The sequence below is a fragment of the Oncorhynchus clarkii genome, chromosome 20 (assembly GCF_045791955.1).
Source record: "Oncorhynchus clarkii lewisi isolate Uvic-CL-2024 chromosome 20, UVic_Ocla_1.0, whole genome shotgun sequence".
NCBI lineage: Eukaryota > Metazoa > Chordata > Actinopteri > Salmoniformes > Salmonidae > Oncorhynchus > Oncorhynchus clarkii.
The window spans coordinates 81567482-81588739 of NC_092166.1; the positions used below are offsets into that span (position 1 = coordinate 81567482).

The following is a 21258-nucleotide window of genomic DNA, read 5'->3' on the forward strand; positions in this document are numbered from 1 at the left end:
CAGGAGGTGGAGGATGCTGATGTGGTGGAGGTGGAGGATGCTGGTGTGGTGGAGGATGCTGGTGTGGTGGAGGTGGAGGATGCTGGTGTGGTGGCTGTGGAGGATGCTGGTGTGGTGGCTGTGGAGGTGTAGGATGCTGGTGTGGTGGAGGTGGAGGATGCTGATGTGGTGGCTCAGGAGGTGGAGGATGCTGATGTGGTGGCTCAGGAGGTGGAGGATGCTGGTGTGGTGGAGGTGGAGGATGCTGGTGTGGTGGAGGATGCTGGTGTGGTGGAGGTGGAGGATGCTGGTGTGGTGGCTGTGGAGGTGGAGGATGCTGGTGTGTTGGCTCAGGAGGTGGAGGATGCTGGTGTGGTGGCTGAGGAGGTGGAAGATGCTGGTGTGGTGGAGGTGGAAGATGCTGATGTGGCTGAGGAGGATGCTGGTGTGGTGGCTGAGGAGGTGGAGGATGCTGGTGTGGTGGCTGAGGATGCTGGTGTGGTGGCTGTGGAGGTGGAGGATGCTGATGTGGCTGAGGAGGATGCTGGTGTGGTGGCTGAGGAGGTGGAGGATGCTGGTGTGGTGGCTGAGGATGCTGGTGTGATGGCTGTGGAGGTGGAGGATGCTGATGTGGTGGCTGAGGAGGATGCTGGTGTGGTGGCTGAGGAGGTGGAGGATGCTGGTGTGGTGGCTGAGGATGCTGGTGTGGTGGCTGTGGAGGTGGAGGATGCTGATGTGGTGGCTGAGGAGGATGCTGGTGTGGTGGCTGAGGAGGTGGAGGATGCTGATGTGGTGGCTGAGGAGGCTGCTGATTTTATTTTATGAGGGATCCGAAGAGTCTCCTCTATATGAGGCCTCAGGTGATCCACACTTATTTTAGGGAAGATAACCCCCTTGTCATCTTCCAATTCTGCGATTTTCCCTCCGAGACTGAGAATAGTATATATGGCCGAGATAGTTGGAAATAACCACTTCCTTTTGTGACTAGAGTCTAATACTTCCTGTGGCACACATCAGAGGGCATGATAGGTCACCCAAAAAGATTCAGAAGTGTGCCAGGCCTTGCAGTCCCAAAATAGAAGGGGGGGGGGATTTCCTTAATTTTGTGTCTAGAGTCAAATACTTTCTGTGGCACACACTACTGGTCAACTTGAGCTACCAAATTCAAGAAAGATTTCAGATCCAGGCAGCCTCTCATTTTAACAATAAATTGTCGAGGTCACCCCCTTTCCTAGGGAGGGTGACATGTTCGATGCCGATATAACGAAGGGACGAAATAGTGGTTCACTTCCAAAAAGTGGCCCTCAACTGGGTAAGTCGTGTTTTTGCACCTAATTGTGCTACGATGCTCCAAGATTCTTACTTTCAGTTTGCGCTTCATTTTAGGACAAGATAAATAACTGCCTTTGTAAAGCATGTGATAACACCTTTGATTGGGATTTGTTTCCTTGTTTGACGGTGCTTGAAGGATCTACATTTGTAAGTGCCATTGTATTAAGCACAGCCATTAAACTTGTAGTTTCCATCCGGGTAGAGGCGCAAATAGACTTGTTTGTGCGGGTGTATTTTGGGGGTGGTAAATCAGAGTTTACCAATTGATCTCTGGGATTTCTGCCCTGCGAGAATACAACCAAGGGTGGGTTTGAAAACACATTACCGATACTGTCATTAGATTTTAGAATGTGCCATTGTTTGAACGATTCCCTTAATTTATTCAGAGCACTTTGAATAGCGCGTAGTTAGAACGCGAGAATGCTTATTTTTGCCAGACTGTCCTTGAAAGAGATCATGTCTCGATTTGTTTGGGATTTTCTCAATGGCAGTATTATTATGACCGTTTTTGTACCCCTCTCTCCTTGAATTTTCTTTGCATCTCAGTCTGATTTCTGTCAATCTTATCTTTTTTGATTCGACAGAGTTGGCTGTAGGGTAAACTGTTTTTCAAGAGAAGCGTGTGACAACTATCAGCCCTCAACAAACTGTTAGGATCAGTAGGTTTCCTGTAAAGATCAGTGTATGGAACGTTATCCTCACACGAAATCAAAAGATCAAGGAAACTGATTTGACGTGTGTCAGACTGCATAGTCAATCTCAGGTGCTCAGAACAGGAGTTAAGAAAAGCATGGGAACGCCCTGGAGCTGTTTTGCATCACCCCTCCATAGAACAAAAATATCATTAATGTACCGTTTCCATATAAGAATGTTAGTTAATCATTTATTTTTTTTTATTATTGTATCAATGATGCTTTTTATATGTTTTGCTTGTAGCTGTAAATCAACCAATGACATCAAGCCACACGCAGCCATGATTACAGACACCTGTTGTGTCCTTCCAAACTATATAAATTAGTGACCCGTGGTGTTTGTCATTATACATCGGATCTCCTAGAGTGTTCTTCTCTTATTGGTTAGCTAAACTAGCAAGCCTGTGTATTTGGTTACCACGGCAACTACTGGAGCTATCTAGTCAAACTTTGCTAGCTGGTTACTCCAGGGGACGTTGAACACATTTCTACCAGCAAATGTGTTAAATTATATCCATGGTATTTTAATGAAACCGTCAGGGAGCATGTCTCAAACCCTCGACCTTCTAGCCCGAAGTCCTCATCGACTGTGCCGCAAAAGCACGCTCGAGCGGCAGAGTCGATATCCGAGCTTGTAAACCCAGGGTCGTTACACTATGAAAGGGGATAATCAACTCGGGGCTCTATGTGTCCTCTGAAAAATAATGCAACTCTGTGGAAGGTCACACCTACCTTCCACGTAGTTCATTATTTTCCGTAAAACGCATAGCTCCTCGTAGATTATACATAATCAGCATATTAGTAGAAATAACTTGTTGTTGGTTAGGATGATGGAGAGTATGTGTATTATTGCAGTGACGAGGGGAATTACAGAAAGTGTCTTGTCTGTCCACTATCATTATTATATTTCTAAGGAAGTAGGTAGAGAGCAACAGTCGAGTCTCAGTTCCTGATAAGTTAGGCTAGTCACTGTGGATCTAGGGCAAGGAGAGATGGGGAGCTCAACATCGAGGTAAGGACAACAGTTGAAGAGAGAAGAAACCTCTGTGAGTGGGGGCCAGAGGAGCCCACACATCATTTGAATGTGTCTTTTTTAGGTTACCTACCGTCTCACAAAATTGTTGTTTTGTTATAATAGGTCATTTTAGGTCAGCTACTGCGTCTTTTCCATGTTATGTCTTCATCTTCTCACGTCATTTTGTTTTGTTTGAATGTGTCTGTTTCAGGTTACCTTCTCACGAGGCAGGAAGGACAAGCTGGCTCCCCAGAGAAGCCTCTGTCAGATCTGGGTCGCTTATCCTACCTGGCATATTGGAAAAGTGTCATGGTGGAGTACCTCTATAAGCAGCCAGATAAACACATCAGCATTAAAGGAATAAGCAAGGCCACTGGGATGTGCCCACATGACATTACTGCTACTCTCCAAAACCTCCGCATGATTGACAGACAGGACGGCAGGTCAGTCTTAACTCACACACTTGCTCTGTCTGTCTGTGTGTCTGTCTGTTTGTGTCTGTCTGTTTGTGTTTGTGTGTCTGTGTGTTTGTGTGTCTGTCTGTGTGTCTGTGTGTCTCTGTCTGTGTGTCTCTGTCTGTGTGTCTCTGTCTGTCTGTCTGTCTGTCTGTGTGTCTGTTTGTCTGTCTGTGTGTCTGTCTGTTTGTGTGTGTCTGTCTGTTTGTGTGTGTCTGTCTGTTTGTGTGTGTCTGTCTGTTTGTGTGTCTGTCTGTCTGTGTGTCTCTGTCTGTCTGTCTGTCTGTCTGCACGTGTTCCCTCCTTTCTGACACCTGTCTGTCTGTCTGTCTGTCTGCACGTGTTCCCTCCTTTCTGACACCTGTCTGTCCGACATCTGTCTGTCGGTTGTTTTGAACGTGGTCTCCATTAATGCAGCAAAATGTTGACAGAGTCTGGTCAAGTGACAGACCGACAGAAGAGCACCTGCTGCTATTCCATCATGAGAATCCTCTGTTTCAGCTTTATGGATGCCATGCATCATGCATCATGGATTTATTCTCATACAGATGGTCTTTTTGTTATTGGTTTACTGTTTAAGCACTTTGACAGTACTTACTGACAATTGCTAATATAAAAAAAAAGATATATTGTTTGATTAATTGGTGTATGATTTCTGTCTAGCTTTGTTGTGATCAGAAGATATCGATTGATGTTCAGTTGCATAACTAAAACATATTTTTGAAAGCTGGTGCTTTTTGACAGTTTATGATTGCTCCTCTCTAGGTTTGTGGTAATCAGAATAGATTGATTGATTGATCGATCTTGCTGATTATTACTCTAGGTTTGTGGTAATCGGAATAGATTGATTGATTGATCGATCTTGCTGATTATTACTCTAGGTTTGTGGTAATCAGAATATACTCAGTGTTTCCCCTGTATTAGTGGGCCACTCCAGAGTATATGATTTTTTTTAAAATCATTTAAATACATTTTTTTTTTAAATGGGATGGTAAAACATGTTCAGTGTAAACTTAAATGATTAAAACCATATATATAGTATTTAGAAAAGATAATGGACCGATCTCTCTCTCTCTCTCTCTCTCTCTCTCTCTCTCTCTCTCTCTCTCTCTCTCTCTCTCTCTCTCTCACTCTCACTCTCACTCTCACTCTCACTCACTCAAATAAATGTCATGGCGTGGGGCCCACATTGATTTTGTTAGAATTTGCAAAATAACATAACATAAGCCATGGCTGTAAATTATCTTTAAAACTAGTGCTAGGCGATTAAGTACTTTTTCAGGTCATTTCGGTTAAACCGTTCAGACGGTATCGACGATTTCGTGAGAAGACCAATTTTTTCCGGGTTGTCTCGTGGTCGGACAAACACCGATCTAACTCTGTCACCTTTCATACGTGCGACATGCGGTGGATTGAGATGCATCCAAGGCTAAAAAACAGATATCCCTTTAAACTGACTGATTACGATACAGATGTTTATATTATGCTAATTAGATTTCCGCATGGACATCGACCTTGAGTTGGAGGTTATTTTATTTTTTACAGGGACAGTGCACATTAATCAACGTTTCAGTAAACGGATCTTAGGGGGTTAATGGGAATTCCGAAGCCAGAACATAGGAAATATTCCATCGTTTGTCAGGTCCGATATAAGCCCATAGAAACGCATTGGTCTTATTATTGACAGATTTTGACGAGATTGAAACGTCGCTTTTTCTCTCTGTCTCTGTCCGAGCCGGAAAAAAACTGGCCCAGTGGATTATGGTCATTGTAGTTAATTACCACGTTTCTGCGCTGACATAGGATCAAATAAAATGTTATTTGTCACATACAACATATGTAGCAGATGTTATTGCGGGTGTAGCGAAATGCTTGTGTTCCTACTGCAGCGCCAACAGTACAGTAATATCTAACAATTTACAACAATACACGCAAAATCAAAAAAAATTATAAATAATGGAATATAGAAATATTAGAAGGTGCAATGTCAAGAGTCCGGGATAGAAATAAATGTATTTGATGGTGTGTGAAAAGACAATATGGGCAGTGCAGTGAGCTCCAAAAGTATTTGAAGAGTAACCATTTGTTGTTGTTGTTTGTGCTCTGTACACCAGCACTTTGGATGTGAAATGACACAGTGATGATGAGGTTAAAGGTTAAAGTGCAAACTCTCAGCTTTAATTTGAGGCTATTTCTGAGGGTTACATTGTAAGGGACCAAAAGTATTGGGACAAATTCACTTCAGAAAGTGTTCACACCCCTTTAACTTTTAACACATTTTGTTGTCACAGCGTGAATTTCAAATGGATTACATTTAGATATGTTTTCTGTCACACACAATGACTCAAAGTGGAATTTTTGTCACACACAATGACTCAAAGTGGAATTTTTGTCACACACAATGACTCAAAGTGGAATTTTTGTCACACACAATGACTCAAAGTGGAATTATGTTTTTTGAAAATGTCTCTAAGTATTCAAACCCTTTTTTTTGTTTGTTTATGGCAAGATCAAATACATTCAGGAGTAAAAATGTGCTTAAGTTGCATGGACTCACTCTGTGTGCAATAATAGTGTTTAACATGATTTTTGAATTACTACCCCATCTCTGAACCCTACACATACAATTATCTGTAAGGTCCCTCAGTCAGTCACTGGATTTCAAACACAGATTCAACCACAAAGACCAGGGAAGTATTCCAACACCTCACAAAGAAGGGCAGCTGTTGGTAGATGGGTAAAGAAAAGCAGACATTGAACATGCCTTTGAGCACGGTGAAGTTATTAATTACACTACAAAGATACTTCCTAACTCAGTTGCCGGAGAGGAAGGAAATCACTCAGGGATTTCACCATGAGGCCAAAGGTGACTTTAAAACAGTTGCAGAATTTAATGGCTGTGATATTACAAACTGAGGATGGATCAACAACATTTTAGTTACACCACAATAATAACCTAACTGACATAGTGAAAAGAAGGAAGCCTGTACAGAATAAAATTGTCCAAAACATGTATCCTGTTTGCAACAAGGTATTAAAGTAATACTGCAACAAATGTGACAAAGCAATTAACTTTTTGTCTTGAATACAAAGTGTTATGTTTGGGGCAAATCCAATACAACCAATTACTGAGTACCACTCTCCATATTTTCAAGCATGGTGGAGGCATGTTATGGGTATGCTTGTAATTGTTAAGGACTGGGAAGTTTTTCAGGATAAAAAAAATAAACTGAATGGAACTAAAGCACAGGCAAAATCCTAGTAGGAAACCTGGTTGTCGGCATTCCACCAGACACTTGTAGAGTAAATCCATCTTTCAGCAGGACAATAACCTAAAACACAAGGCCAAATCCGCACTAGAGTTGCTTACTAAGAAGACCGTGATTGTTCCTAAGTGGCCGAGTTACAGTTTTGAATTTAAATCTGAATGAAAATCTATGGAAAGACCTTCTGGTTGTCATTTACCTGTAAATGGTTGTCTAGCAACGATGATTAACAACCAATTTGACAGATCTTGGAAGAATTTTTAAAAGACAATGGGCAAATGTTGCATAATCCAGGCTTGGAAAGCTGTCGAGATTTACCCAGAAAGACTCACAGCTTTATTCAAATCAAATGTATTTATATAGCCCTTCTTACATCAGCTGATATCTCAAAGCGCTGCACAGAAACCCAGCCTAAAACCCCAAACAGCAAGCAATGCAGGTGTAATCGCTGCCAAATGTGATTCTAACATGTATTGACTCATGAGGTTGAATACTAATCTAATCAATATACTTTATATTACTGTTTGAATTTTTTTATGCTGTTTTTTTTCCCCACAAATGTTAGAATTTTTCTTCTACTTTGACAGAGTTTTGTTGGTAGATCGTTGACAAACAAATGACATATCCATTATAATTCCACTTTGTAACACAACAAAATGTAGAACAGGTCAAGGGGTGTGAATACTTTCTGAAGGCATGGTAGATGTGCTAGTCAAAAGTGTAGTATTTTGCCTCATTCATAGCACACGATGATCACATCAACTCTGTTGGATGCATTTGGTTGTGTTTCAGATTATTTTGCGCCCAATAGAAATGAAGGGTAAATAATGTAATGTGTCATTTTAGAATCACTTTTATTGTAAACAGGAATATCATATATTTCCTGAATGAATCATGAATCATTTTGAGAAAGTTACAGATGCACAAATATCTTACCCCCAGAAAACTGCTAACCTCCCTTTGTTATTGTAATGGTGAGAGGTTAGCATGTCTTGGGGGTATGATATAAAATGCTAACCTCCCCTGTTATTGTAATGGTGAGAGGTTAGCATGTCTTGGGGGTATGATCTAAAATGCTAACCTCCCTTTGTTATTGTAATGGTGAGAGGTTAGCATGTTTTAGGGGTATGATATAAAATGCTAACCTCTCCTAATTATTGGTAATGGTGAGGGGTTAGCATGTCTTGGGGGTATGATCTAAAATGCTAACCTCCCCTGTTATTGTAATGGTGAGAGGTTAGCATGTCTTGGGGGTATGATATAAAATGCTAACCTCCCCTGTTATTGTAATGGTGAGAGGTTAGCATGTCTTGGGGGTATGATATAAAATGCTAACCTCCCCTGTTATTGTAATGGTGAGAGGTTAGCATGTCTTGGGGGTATGATATTTGTGTGTATGTACAGTGCATTCGGAAAGTATTCAGACCCCTCCACATTTTGTTACATTAGACTTATTCTAAAGTGGATTAAATCATTTTTTCCCTCATCAATCTACACACAATATCCCATAATGACAAAGCAGAAACAGGTGTTTAGTAATGTTTGCAAATTTATTTTAAAAAAAAATGTACATCTGAAATGTCACGTTTACGTAGGTATATTCAGACCCTTTACTCAGTACTGTGAAGCACCTTTGGCAGCGATCACAGCCTCGAGTCTTCTTGGGTGTGACCCTACAAGCTTGGCACATCTGTATTTGTGGACTTTCTCCCATTCTTCTCTGCATATCCTCTCAAGCTCTGTCAGGTTGGATGGGAAGCGTCGCTGCACAGCTATTTTCAGTTCTCTCCACTGATGTTCGATTGGGTTCAAGTCTGGGCTCTGGCTGGGCCACTCAAGGACATTCAGAGACTTGTCCCGAAGCCACTCCTGCGTTATCTTGGCTGTGTGCTTAGGGTTGTTGTCCTGTTGGAAGGAGAACCTTTGCCCCAGTCTGAGGTCCTGAGCACTCTGGAGCAGATTTTCCTCAAGATCTGTTGCTCCATGTAGTGAATCTGTGATCCATGTAGACCAGGGCTGTCCAACCCTCTTCCTGGAGCTCTACCGTCCTGTAGGTTTTCAGTCCAACCCTAATTTAGCAGTTCTGATTCAGCTAGTTAAGGTCTTGTTGAGCAGCTAATTAGTATAATCAGGTGTGTTCAATTAGGGTTGAACTGAAAACCCTCAGGACGGTAGATCTCCAGGAAGAGGGTTGGACTGAAAACCCACAGGACCGTAGTTCTCCAGAAAGAGGGTTGGACTGAAAACCCACAGGACCGTAGCTCTCCAGAAAGAGGGTTCGACTGCCCTGATGTAGTGAATCAGTATAGATTGATTGATTTTATCTTGTTGATTTATTACTCTAGGTTTGTGGTGATCCGAAGAGAGCGATTGATCCAGAGACACATGGAGAAGCTGCGAGTCACCCCCAGGCTGAACCAGGTCGACCCTGACGCCCTGCACTGGACCCCCGCTGTGGCCCTCAACTCTGTCCTGTCTGAGGAGGAGAGAGAGGCTGAGATGGATGTAAGTCTCGTGAAGACTCACACCACATATACACAGTGTTATTCCACTTTGCTCCTCAAGAGCTAATGGATATGCAGTGTTTTTGTTGTTTCAGCTCATCACTAAAACCCCAGTCAAACAATCAACTAATCACGGTCTTCAGTCTGGTCTAGAACATGATTAGGTAAATTAGGTGTTTGTGCTGGGCTGGTACAAAACCCTGCACACCCAGTATCTCTGCTCTAGTTCTATAGGCTTAGTCAGTATCTTCAGCTGAGGCTGTGTGATCATTCTACCCCCCCCTTACAGTCTGTCAAATGTATTGTTTGGTTAGCTTTCAGAGTTCAAACCAAGGACATTAATGGGCAAAGCCTGTTCACTGTCACTAGACATTTAATGTGGTGCAAAATTGCCCCAAATCAGTTCACTACATAATTAATAGTACTAAATATTCCATGAAATGCAATCTCTCCATGGTTGCTTAACAGCAAATTATTCCTCTGCTTTGACACACGCACACACACACACACACACACATCCAATCAACAAGAAGAGGCAGTCTAGTCACGTCATCATCATGGTGATTGAAATGTCATGATGTTAATTCAGATTGTGTTTGTTTGCCACGCGTATAGTGAAATGCTTAACGTGCAAAGCCCTACCCAACAGGTACAGCAGCGTTCAATATCAAAGCCCTACCCAACAGGTACAGCAGTGTTCAATATCAAAGCCCTACCCAACAGGTACAGCAGTGTTCAATATCAAAGCCCTACCCAACAGGTACAGCAGTGTTCAATATCAAAGCCCTACCCAACAGGTACAGCAGTGTTCAATATCAAAGCCCTACCCAACAGGTACAGCAGTGTTCAATATCAAAGCCCTACCCAACAGGTACAGCAGTGTTCAATATCAAAGCCCTACCCAACAGGTACAGCAGTGTTCAATATCAACGTATACCTGATAATACAATTCAAATTGAAAAAATATCAGAAATTAGAGGGGACACTAAAAACTGAATGTACAAAACATTCGCAAACACCTTCCTAATATTGAGTTGCAACCCCTTTTGTCCTCAGAACAGCCTCAATTCGTCGGGGCATGGACTCATGGCCCATGTTGACTCCAACGCTTCCCACAGTTGTGTCAAGTTGGTTGAATGTCCTTTGGGTGGTGGACCATTCTTGATACACACGGGAAACTGTTGAGCATTAAAAAAAAACAGCAGCGTTGTAGTTCTTGACACATTCAAACCTGTGTGTGTGTGTGTGTGTGTGTGTGTGTGTGTGTGTGTGTGTGTGTGTCAAATAATCAACTAATCATGTGCTGTGGAGACTGTTGTGCAACAGTCATGTAGACAGACTGAACCTTGTTCTACTGTCAGTGGTCAAGTCTAAGGCAGACTTACTTCCGTACGCGTCGCTGTTTATTTCCCCTTACGGATGAGGATGTTGAGTCTCTGCCTGCCAGTGTGTTTCTCCGAGATGGTAATAATGTCTGTTGATCTGGGTGTTTAATTTCAGGCTGAGCGACTTAAGGAGCAGGCTAGTTGTTGGGAGAAGGAGGAGAGGGAGGTGGTCTACCTGATGACTCACCCTCGTCCTCCCACTAAGGTCTACAGTAAGAAGCCCTACAGAACCTACCAGCGTCGCCCCGCCGCCGGAGAACAAGGCTTGCACGTCTCTGAGGAGTGCAGTGAGGACGATGAGGATGGTTTTGATTGGTCGCTACCCATCCTAGCAAAGGCCCACACCGTACTTGGAGTCAAGAGAAAGGTGACCACTAGAAATGTGTTATTTGTCACATGGCTGCAATTGCAGGGTCAGGTGACTGCTGTTGTCCCGTAGGATTGGCTGATTGTAGTCTTGACATAGGGATGGAAAAACAAAGGAAATGAATGGGATGTTGTGCAATAGTTTCATAAATTAAATTGTTTTCAATCATTATATATTGTGGCTTAGTATGTTAAGATGTGTTGTCTACAAACTAAGAGAGAGGGATGTGGTGAATCCTCTTGACTGCAGTGAAATGTTGAGCCTCTTTTTGGGCCTGACAGTACAGCAGATAAACAGTACATAACCAGATTTCTCTGGTGCTGTAGAGACTGTTTTCTAGCATTCATACAAACGGAACCTTGTTCTATTGTCAGTGATGGAAAAAGTACCCAATTGTCATACTTGAGTAAAAGTAAAGATACCTTAATAGAAAATGACTGAAGTAAAAGTGAAAGTCACCCAGTAAAATACTACTTGAGAAGGTCTATAGGTATTTGGTTTTAAATATACTTAATATACAAAAGTAAATGTATATATCATGTCAAATTCGTTATATGAAGCAAACCAGACGGCACAATTGTCTTCTTTTTTAAATGCACTGAGAGCCAGGGGTACACTCCAACACTCAGACGTAATTTACAAACAAATATTTTGTCTTTAGTGAGTCTGCCAGATCAGATGCAGTAGGGATGACCAGGGATTTTCTCTTTTAAGTGCCTGAATTTTTTTTTTAAATAAAAAAAATCTGTCCTGCTCAGCATTTCACATTTTTGGGTGTGAGGGAAAACTTAGAGTAAAAGTATGTTATTTTATTTATAAATATTGAAGTACATATACCCTGTTCCCAAAAAAAACTACTTAAGTAGTACTTTAAAGTGTTTTTACTTAAGTACTTTACAGTACTGTTCTATTGTCAGTGGTCAAGTCTAAGGCAGACAGACTGACTGAACCTTGTTCTATTGTCAGTGTTCATGGCAGACAGACTGAACCTTGTTCTATTGTCAGTGGTCATGGCTAATTTAAACCCCTCCAATTTTGTTTTAACATCTGTGTTGTCTATAGGCAACTGCCCCCTTGTGGTGAAGATAATAATACACCAGATTGTGTTTCCCAACCCTGGTCCTCCAGTACCCCTCAACAGCCCAACCCTGGTCCTCCAGTACCCCTCAACAGCCCAACCCTGGTCTGTCGGGGAGGGGGGGTACTGGAGGACCAGGGTTGGTCTGTCGAGGGTGTACTGGAGGACCAGGGTTGGTCTGTCGGGTGGGGTACTGTAGGACCAGGGTTGGTCTGTCGAGGGTGTACTGGAGGACCAGGGTTGGTCTGTCGAGGGTGTACTGGAGGACCAGGGTTGGTCTGTTGTGATACTCAGTTAGTGGAAAACGAGATGATATGTAGAAAGAGGCCTGTGATCCGAGTTAACTCTGCCGGTCTCATTTGGGGTTCTCAACCAGGCAGCCTTCATCTGTGGGAAAGAGTTGCTCAAGCGTTGAGGCTCACATCGTTTGCTTGGAGCATATTGCATATTGCAGAACAAGAATTTAGGAAGAGGTTCTCCCTTCAGACATTTAACCAGAGTCTTTAGTATTGCCCTCTCTGTAGCTAGTAAATTTCAGAAAGAGTTTAGAGGAGGTTATGTTGGAGAGCAGTTGTGCTCAGAAAGTACTTTTTTTAGTCCATTCCTAGGATTAATCTTTGTCCAGGAAAGGTTGTGTTTGACGTTTGATCTGTGTGTTCCAGAGAGATGAGAGAGCTCTGGTCCTCAAGAAGAGAGGTCAGGAGAGGAGAGGGATAAGTAGCAGTGTGACAACTGAGACCATCTCGGAGACGACGGAGGTTCTGAAGGAACCGTTTGCCAACTCGTCGGACGAGAGGCCCCTGTTGGAGAGGACCTGCAGGGTGGGAGAGACGGAGGAGGAGCTGCTTAGGATACCAGTAAAGAGACGCAGAGGTCGTCCACGGCTAGAGAAAAACATGTACAGAGACAATCACTGGAACGAAGGTAACTGAATCTTTCAGATGGTTTTTTAAAGCTTCTTTACTATCTATACTGACCGTGTACATTTTAAAATGTGAACATAATTCACACAACACCAATTTTCTCATCACTAATGACGTTTTCTCTTTCTACATTCTAGGGGCCGGTGTGCTAGTGAAGAAACCGGGCGGACCTCGAGCAGTAAAGCGCAAGAAGGGCTGGCCCAAAGGAGTGAAACGGGGGCCTCCAAAATGGCGTCTGAAGAAGGAGAGGAAGATGGGATTCAAGCTGAACCTGTACACACCCCCGGAGACGCCGCTGGAGGCCGACGAGCCCCACATCCAGGCCGAAGAGCCAAAGGAGGAGCTGGACCAGGCCTCTCCCATCACGGAGGCAGGGTTAGAGCCCGGCAGAGGCCTGGCCAGCCGGGAGATGGACAAGAAGCTAGCCTTGGAGCCTTCAGAGCCCCAAAGTCCCATGGAGGAAGGGCACTCCCCTGGGTTGTCTCCTGTGACTTCTCCTATGGCCTGTTCTCTGGTAGCCTCCCCTATAGCCTCTAGAGCTAGCTCCCCCGTCTGCTCCCCCGCCTGCTCCCCCGCCTGCTCCCCTGCCTGCTCCCCCATCTGCTCCCCCGTCAGCTCCCCCAGTCGTGACAACAGTCAGGAGGTGTCAGAGCCACCAGAGGATGACCCACAGGACAAGGAGCACGGGGCCTCTCCATCCCCCTCTCTGTCTCCACCCAAAGAGCTGAAACACAGCACTGAACGATCAGCTGAGGAGGAAGAGGCCACGCACCTGGATGCGGACGATGAAGACGAAAGTCACATTGAGTCGACAGCAGAGCCGGAGAAACACAGAGACGTGCAGCAGCTGGAGCCAGGGCCTTGTAAAGAGCCTCCTAAAGCCCAGTCCTACATCACACCGGCTTTTCTACATCTGAACCGTGAGGATTCTGAACAATGTCAGGAGGAGGAGTCTGTAGTCGTGGCTTATAGGTGCGAGCAGCCTGCCAACACCGGAGAAGAGAGAAGCAAACATATCCAGGAACAGGCACCTACAACATCAGCAGCAGTAGCAGTAGTCTCTGACCACCCTGTTGACTCAGAGAGCAGCAGTCAGGAGGCTCCTCACCAGCCACAGCAGACACAGAACGCTAGAGAGAGGCTTGGAGCGCTGAGTCCTGCTGTCGTACTAAGAGACAGAGAGGAGAACAGAGAGGAGATGGATCCCCCGGTGTACCCTGAGCCTGATGTGGACCAGGAGACGGCCCAGGCCGTACAGAGCCTCACCCAGGAGACGGAGCGCGACCCAGAGACAGATAGCGTCAGCTCTGTGTTCCACCAGGACTGTGTGGAGAGAGAGACCCAGGAGGTGTGCCGGAGCCTGCAGACTTACACCCACCACGTGACCCCCCAGAGTCCCCCTCACACCCTAACTTCGCTGGACGAAGGCTGCCCCCAGTCTGACCACAGCAGCCCCCTGTCCTCGGCCCACTCACACCCCAGCCAGTCAGTGCGCTCCGTCAGCAGTCCGGTTGTGTCCACCCTGGAGAGTAGTGGAGGCAGCGTTCCGGCTGTGTCCATCCTGGAGAGTAGTGGAGGCAGCGTTCCGGCTGTGTCCATCCTGGAGAGTAGTGGAGGCAGCGTTCCGGCTGTGTCCACCCTGGAGAGTAGTGGAGGCAGCGTTCCGGCTGTGTCCATCCTGGAGAGTAGTGGAGGCAGCGTTCCGGCTGTGTCCATCCTGGAGAGTAGTGTAGGCAGCGTTCCGGCTGTGTCCACCCTGGAGAGTAGTGGAGGCAGCGTTCCGGCTGTGTCCATCCTGGAGAGTAGTGGAGGCAGCGTTCCGGCTGTGTCCAACCTGGAGAGTAGTGGAGGCAGCGTTCCGGCTGTGTCCATCCTGGAGAGTAGTGGAGGCTACACCCAGATTAGCCCAGACCACGCCTCAATCTCTGTCCCCTCCTCCCTCCACAACATGGCAACCAGCCCCATGATGGATGTGTCGTCAGTGTCAGACCACTCGTCCCAGCAGGTGGTGGACAGCGGCTTCAGTGACCTGGGCTCCATTGAGAGCACCACAGAGAACTACGAGAACCCCAGCTCCTATGACTCCACTCTGGGGGGCAGCATCTGCGGTGGGGCCGGGGGTCCCTCTCAGAACAGCTGCTCCTACGGGCCCCTCCCCCCTAGCGGCCTGGCGCAGAGCAGCTGTGCCGTCAACCCTGGCAGCTGTGGTATGATTCAGCAGAATAGCCTGAGCTCCCCGCAGCACTGCAACGTCAAGTCACCACAGGGCTGTGTGGGAGTGGTGGAGAGACCACCGAGTCACAGCCAACACAGTCACAGCCAACACAGTCACAGCCAACACAGTCACAGCCATACAATCCCACACAACCCCTATGGCCATATTAGACAAACAATCACTCCACACAGTCTGCCTCACGGTGCGCCACACAATCAACACAGCCAGCTAACGCAACACAACCCATACACACACCCTGCACACAGCCAGCTACATAGTGTACGGCACAATCAGCTCAGCCAGCACGGTCAACACACCCTTCACACTCAACACGGCACCAGCCAGCACAGCCACTGTCAGCAGCAGACCATGGCACAGTGTGTCATTCCCACCAACTTCACAGTGCCCATGCAGCTAGCTGACAGCCCAGATTCAGGCAGCTCCAACCTGAGCAGCTTCTACGACAGGATGAACCAGGAGGGCTATAGCAGCGGTCATTACTCCCAGCCCTCGGCCACCTTCAGCCTGGCCAAACTACAACAGTTGACCAACACCCTGATCGACCACTCTCATTCGCTGCCTTTCAACCACCCTCATTCAGCCTCCCATCCCCACTCAGCCTCCCACCCCCACTCAACCTCCCACCCCCACTCAGCCTCCCACCCCCACTCAGCCTCCCACCCCCACTCAGCCTCCCACCCCCACTCAGCCTCCCACCTCCACTCAGCCTCCCACCCCCACTCAGCCTCCCACCCCCACTCAGCCTCCCACCCCCACTCAGCCTCCCACCCCCACTCAGCCTCCCACCTCCACTCAGCCTCCCACCCCCACTCAGCCTCCCACCCCCACACCATCACATCCTATACAAACAGTGCCTCCCTGTCATCGCACTCTCAGCACTCTGGCCTGGTGTCTCTATCCCAGTCCCCACATCCCCATGTCCCCCACGGGGTCACTCCTCACCCTGGGGCCTCCCAGGTCCAAGTACAGGCCACCATGACACCCCCTCCGCCCTCCTCCCACCCCCTTAGCTCCCCTCAGATGATGCTGCAACGCAACGCCATGGGTATCCCCAACATCACCCCCTCCCAGCGGACTCTACAGGCTCAGATGGCCTCTGGGGGACACAGGGGCCCCACACACATCTCCATACGCTCCAAGTCAGCGGCCCCTGGTCACTCCGCCCACCAGCAGCAGATGTACAGCCATGCCCACGGGGCCCCCCAGACAGTCTCCATGCAGGCCCCCTCATCCCGGACACTTGCTGCCATGCCCAGGGGCATGAACTTGGGCACGGTCAACATCATGCCAGCCTCCTACAACCACGCTGTGAACATGCCCACTGCCGCCGCCATCAACCACGCCATGAATGGCTACCGCGTCAACGGTGGTTACCCCGGCAGCCAGATGTCGAGTCAACAGATGGCTGCGGCCTACATGAACCAGTCGCCCGGGTCCCAGTACGCCTCTATGCAGATGGGCATGATGGGAACGCAACCATACCCCCAACAGCCCATGCAGGCTCCGCCCCACGGCAACATGAGGTTCTCTTCAGCTGGTCACCATGGATACATGACCAACGCCGGACCTATGTCCAAGCAGACACTCAAAGGGCCTTTCATCAGACGGTAACCCACGGTTACTAACACAACAGTTAACTAACAGTTAACGAAACGGTAACTACCGACAGACTGAATCAATCTGACTGGATGTTTAAATCACACAAATGTGCATTATTAATTATTATTACTATTAGTCCCTGATGCACACATCTGGCCTTTTTGGTTGTTGACAATGTTTGTTTGTTGTAATTTTGTTAATAGTTACTTAAAAACCAGCACTTGGAAAGAATGCATCAAGTTTGATCAACAAGCAAACTTTCTACAAAAAGCTACTATCTATCTATGTCAAAGTATTTTTGTTCCTAACAGATGGGAAGCCTTACGTCATAAAGATGAACATTTATTTAATTAGTATTAGTTCCCCTGTTCAGTCCGTAGGGAAGGCAGGGTAGGGGGCCGGGGGGGGGGGAGACGGGCGAGAGATTTCATCACCTGGAGGGAGAGTGTGAGTGTAGTTATGTAGCAGCATCAAAATGAAGCCATCTAATGTGCCTGCTACAAACAGACTTAAGTGGATATTCCTAGAACCTGTTCAGTGTACCTGTCTAACAGTGCTGACGATTAGTTTGTACTATACTCATGCCTTTGTATATTTTAAATTATTGTACTTATTTTGTAAAGTGACAATTAGCATGCATTGGTCTTCGGTCTCCATTAGTAACAGTGTTGTGCTTAATAGCAAGACATTTTAAAGACATGTTGGCCTTTTGTTAGGTTCCCCTCGCTTACAAAGCAGGGGGAGAAAGATGAAACTATATTTTGTTAATTCTAATAATACTGTAAAAAAAAAAAAAAAAAAATGTGTCAACTTCTTTAATCCTGTTGTTCTGTACGGTTGAGAGGTTTTTATTACCATGTATGTATAATTCTGAAGTCTTTTCTAACAGATATCTTTGAGGCAGCGTTCTGTTTTATAATACAGGAGACTTCTGGCAAGATAAATAAGCATATTGCACCCCTCACTCTGATTTTGTTTTTACAATGTCGAGAAGTGTTGACTAAAAAATAATAAAGAAATATAAATTTAGTCCAAAGTTGATATTTTACAATTTCTTTAAAAAGCTACATTTTCATTCCATCTGTAGATTTGTTTTCTATCTTGATAAAATGTTGGATTTATATTTTACAAAGTGTAGGAGAAGAGAGGATGTAAATATACCAAACTAAGCTAACAGATTGCATGTAAAAAAGCCACTTGTACTTGTGTTTTTGTTAATATTGCTCTTTTGTAGCCTTTGTACCTGTACGGAACGGCTGGTAGGGACAGTCACAGGGGGAGACCTGGCTATGTGCACAAACAATTGGACAGAATGACAGTCTTGTATTTATGACTTTTCTCCATTGGCAGTCACTTATAAATGCTGTACATTTTAGCATAAAATAAATGATGATTGACCATGCACACGATTCTGCTCCTTTGACTTCCAACTGACTGAACTTCAAATTAATTGGGAGTTTTGAAGTTCAAAATGTACAAAGACAGAAGTGTAAGCTAAGGCAATATCCTCTTTATTCCCAATAAAACTGTAGCATTTAGTTTAAATCTTACATTTAGAGGGGGGGGGGGGGGGGGTCATGAACAGTGCTTGTGCCCATAGAAATAGACGAGGCGTGTGCATGCGGGATGTTTCCCCAATGCTGGAATGGTATAGAACCCCTGCTCTACTCTACAACAGTACTCTACTAAAACATGTATATATAAGTATTCTACAATCGTACTCTATATAAGTACTCTACAACAGTACTCTACAATAGTTACTACAAATATATATATATATATATAAGTACTCTACAGCAGTACTCTACAATAGTACTCTACAAAATAAATATACAAAAGTACTCTACAATAGTACTCTACTAAAATATATATATATAAGTATTCTACAATCGTACTCTATTAAAAAAAATATATATAAGTACTCTACAACAGTACTCTACTAAAAAACGTATATATAAGTATTCTACAATCGTACTCTATTAAAAAAAATATATATAAGTACTCTACAACAGTACTCTACTAAAAAACGTATATATAAGTATTCTACAATCGTACTCTATTAAAATATATATATATAAGTACTCTACAATAGTACTCTACTAGAATATATATACAGTGCCTTGCGAAAGTATTCGGCCCCCTTGAACTTTGCGACCTTTTGCCACATTTCAGGCTTCAAACATAAAGATATAAAACTGTATTTTTTTGTGAAGAATCAACAACAAGTGGGACACAGTCATGAAGTGGAACGACATTTATTGGATATTTAAAACTTTTTTAACAAATCAAAAACTGAAAAATTGGGCATGCAAAATTATTCAGCCCCCTTAAGTTAATACTTTGTAGCGCCACCTTTTGCTGCGATTACAGCTGTAAGTCGCTTGGGGTATGTCTCTATCAGTTTTGCACATCGAGAGACTGACATTTTTTCCCATTCCTCCTTGCAAAGCAGCTCGAGCTCAGTGAGGTTGGATGGAGAGCATTTGTGAACAGCAGTTTTCAGTTCTTTCCACAGATTCTCGATTGGATTCAGGTCTGGACTTTGACTTGGCCATTCTAACACCTGGATATGTTTATTTTTGAACCATTCCATTGTAGATTTTGCTTTATGTTTTGGATCATTGTCTTGTTGGAAGACAAATCTCCGTCCCAGTCTCAGGTCCTTTGCAGACTCCATCAGGGTTTCTTCCAGAATGGTCCTGTATTTGGCTCCATCCATCTACCCATCAATTTTAACCATCTTCCCTGTCCCTGCTGAAGAAAAGCAGGCCCAAACCATGATGCTGCCACCACCATGTTTGACAGTGGGGATGGTGTGTTCAGCTGTGTTGCTTTTACGCCAAACATAACGTTTTGCATTGTTGCCAAAAAGTTCAATTTTGGTTTCATCTGACCAGAGCACCTTCTTCCACATGTGTCTCCCAGGTGTGTCTCCCAGGTGGCTTGTGGCAAACTTTAAACAACACTTTTTATGGATATCTTTAAGAAATGGCTTTCTTCTTGCCACTCTTCCATAAAGACCAGATTTGTGCAATATACGACTGATTGTTGTCCTATGGACAGAGTCTCCCACCTCAGCTGTAGATCTCTGCAGTTCATCCAGAGTGATCATGGGCCTCTTGGCTGCATCTCTGATCAGTCTTCTCCTTGTATGAACTGAAAGTTTAGAGGGACGGCCAGGTCTTGGTAGATTTGCAGTGGTCTGATACTCCTTCCATTTCAATATTATCGCTTGCACAGTGCTCCTTGGGATGTTTAAAGCTTGGGAAGTCTTTTTGTATCCAAATCCGGCTTTAAACTTCTTCACAACAGTATCTCGGACCTGCCTGGTGTGTTCCTTGTTCTTCATGATGCTCTCTGCGCTTTTAACGGACCTCTGAGTCTATCACAGTGCAGGTGCATTTATACGGAGACTTGATTACACACAGGTGGATTGTATTTATCATCATTAGTCATTTAGGTCAACATTGGATCATTCAAAGATCCTCACTGAACTTCTGGAGAGAGTTTGCTGCACTGAAAGTAAAGGGGCTGAATAATTTTGCACGCCCAATTTTTCAGTTTTTGATTTGTTAAAAAAGTTTGAAATATCCAATAAATGTCGTTCCACTTCATGATTGTGTCCCACTTGTTGTTGATTCTTCACAAAAAAATACAGTTTTATATCTTTATGTTTTGAAGCCTGAAATGTGGCAAAAGGTCGCAAAGTTCAAGGGGGCCGAATACTTTCGCAAGGCACTGTATATATTTAAGTACTCTACAGCAGTACTCTACAATAGTACTCTACAAAATAAATATACAAAAGTACTCTACAATAGTACTCTACTAGAATATATATATATATTTAAGTACTCTACAACAGTATTCTACAATAGTACTCTACTAAATTCTACAATATGTACTCTACTCTACAACGGTACTCTACAAAAAAAATATAAATACTCTACAACAGTACTCTGCTACAGTACTCTACTAAAACATATATATAAGTACTCTACAACAGTACTCTACTCTAGAACAGTACTCTACAACAGTACTCTACTCTATAACAGTACTCTACTCTAGAACAGTACTCTACTCTACAACAGTACTCTACAACAGTACTCTACTCTACAACAGTGCTCTACTCTAACAGTACTCTATAACAGTACTCTACAACAGTACTCTACTCTGTCTGGCGGTATTTTTGAAGTTCTAGGAAACCTACTTGAAAGACTTTTTATATTTTTGTTTCTTGTGGAACTAAATGATCCAAATTAAATGTTTCCTTTTCTCAGGATGCATCGATCACATGTATCATTATTTTCAACCTCCTATTTCTCCTAGTATTTTCTTCTTTCTCCCTTTCACCTGTTTCTCTGTGCTAAGAGGTAGGTGTCCAGCTGTCTAAGCTGTTTCGGGAAGCCCCAGTCGGGTGTTGCTTCCCG

The 21258-nt window shown here is 44.5% G+C and overlaps 1 protein-coding gene across 2 annotated transcripts in view; it reads left to right on the forward strand.

Moving 5' to 3' along the window:
- LOC139376981 (histone acetyltransferase KAT6B-like) overlaps window positions 1–17043 on the forward strand; it is an 88205-nt gene extending 71162 nt beyond the window's left edge. For both annotated transcript variants that reach the window (XM_071120013.1, XM_071120015.1), the window contains 5 exons: window positions 3230–3461; window positions 9085–9244; window positions 10744–10995; window positions 12736–12997; window positions 13134–17043. In XM_071120013.1, coding sequence (XP_070976114.1) covers window positions 3230–3461; window positions 9085–9244; window positions 10744–10995; window positions 12736–12997; window positions 13134–16843 — 4616 coding nt within the window. In that variant the 3' untranslated portion in view covers window positions 16844–17043. The remainder of the gene's footprint in view (window positions 1–3229; window positions 3462–9084; window positions 9245–10743; window positions 10996–12735; window positions 12998–13133) is intronic.
- The last annotated feature ends 4215 nt before the right edge of the window (window positions 17044–21258 follow it).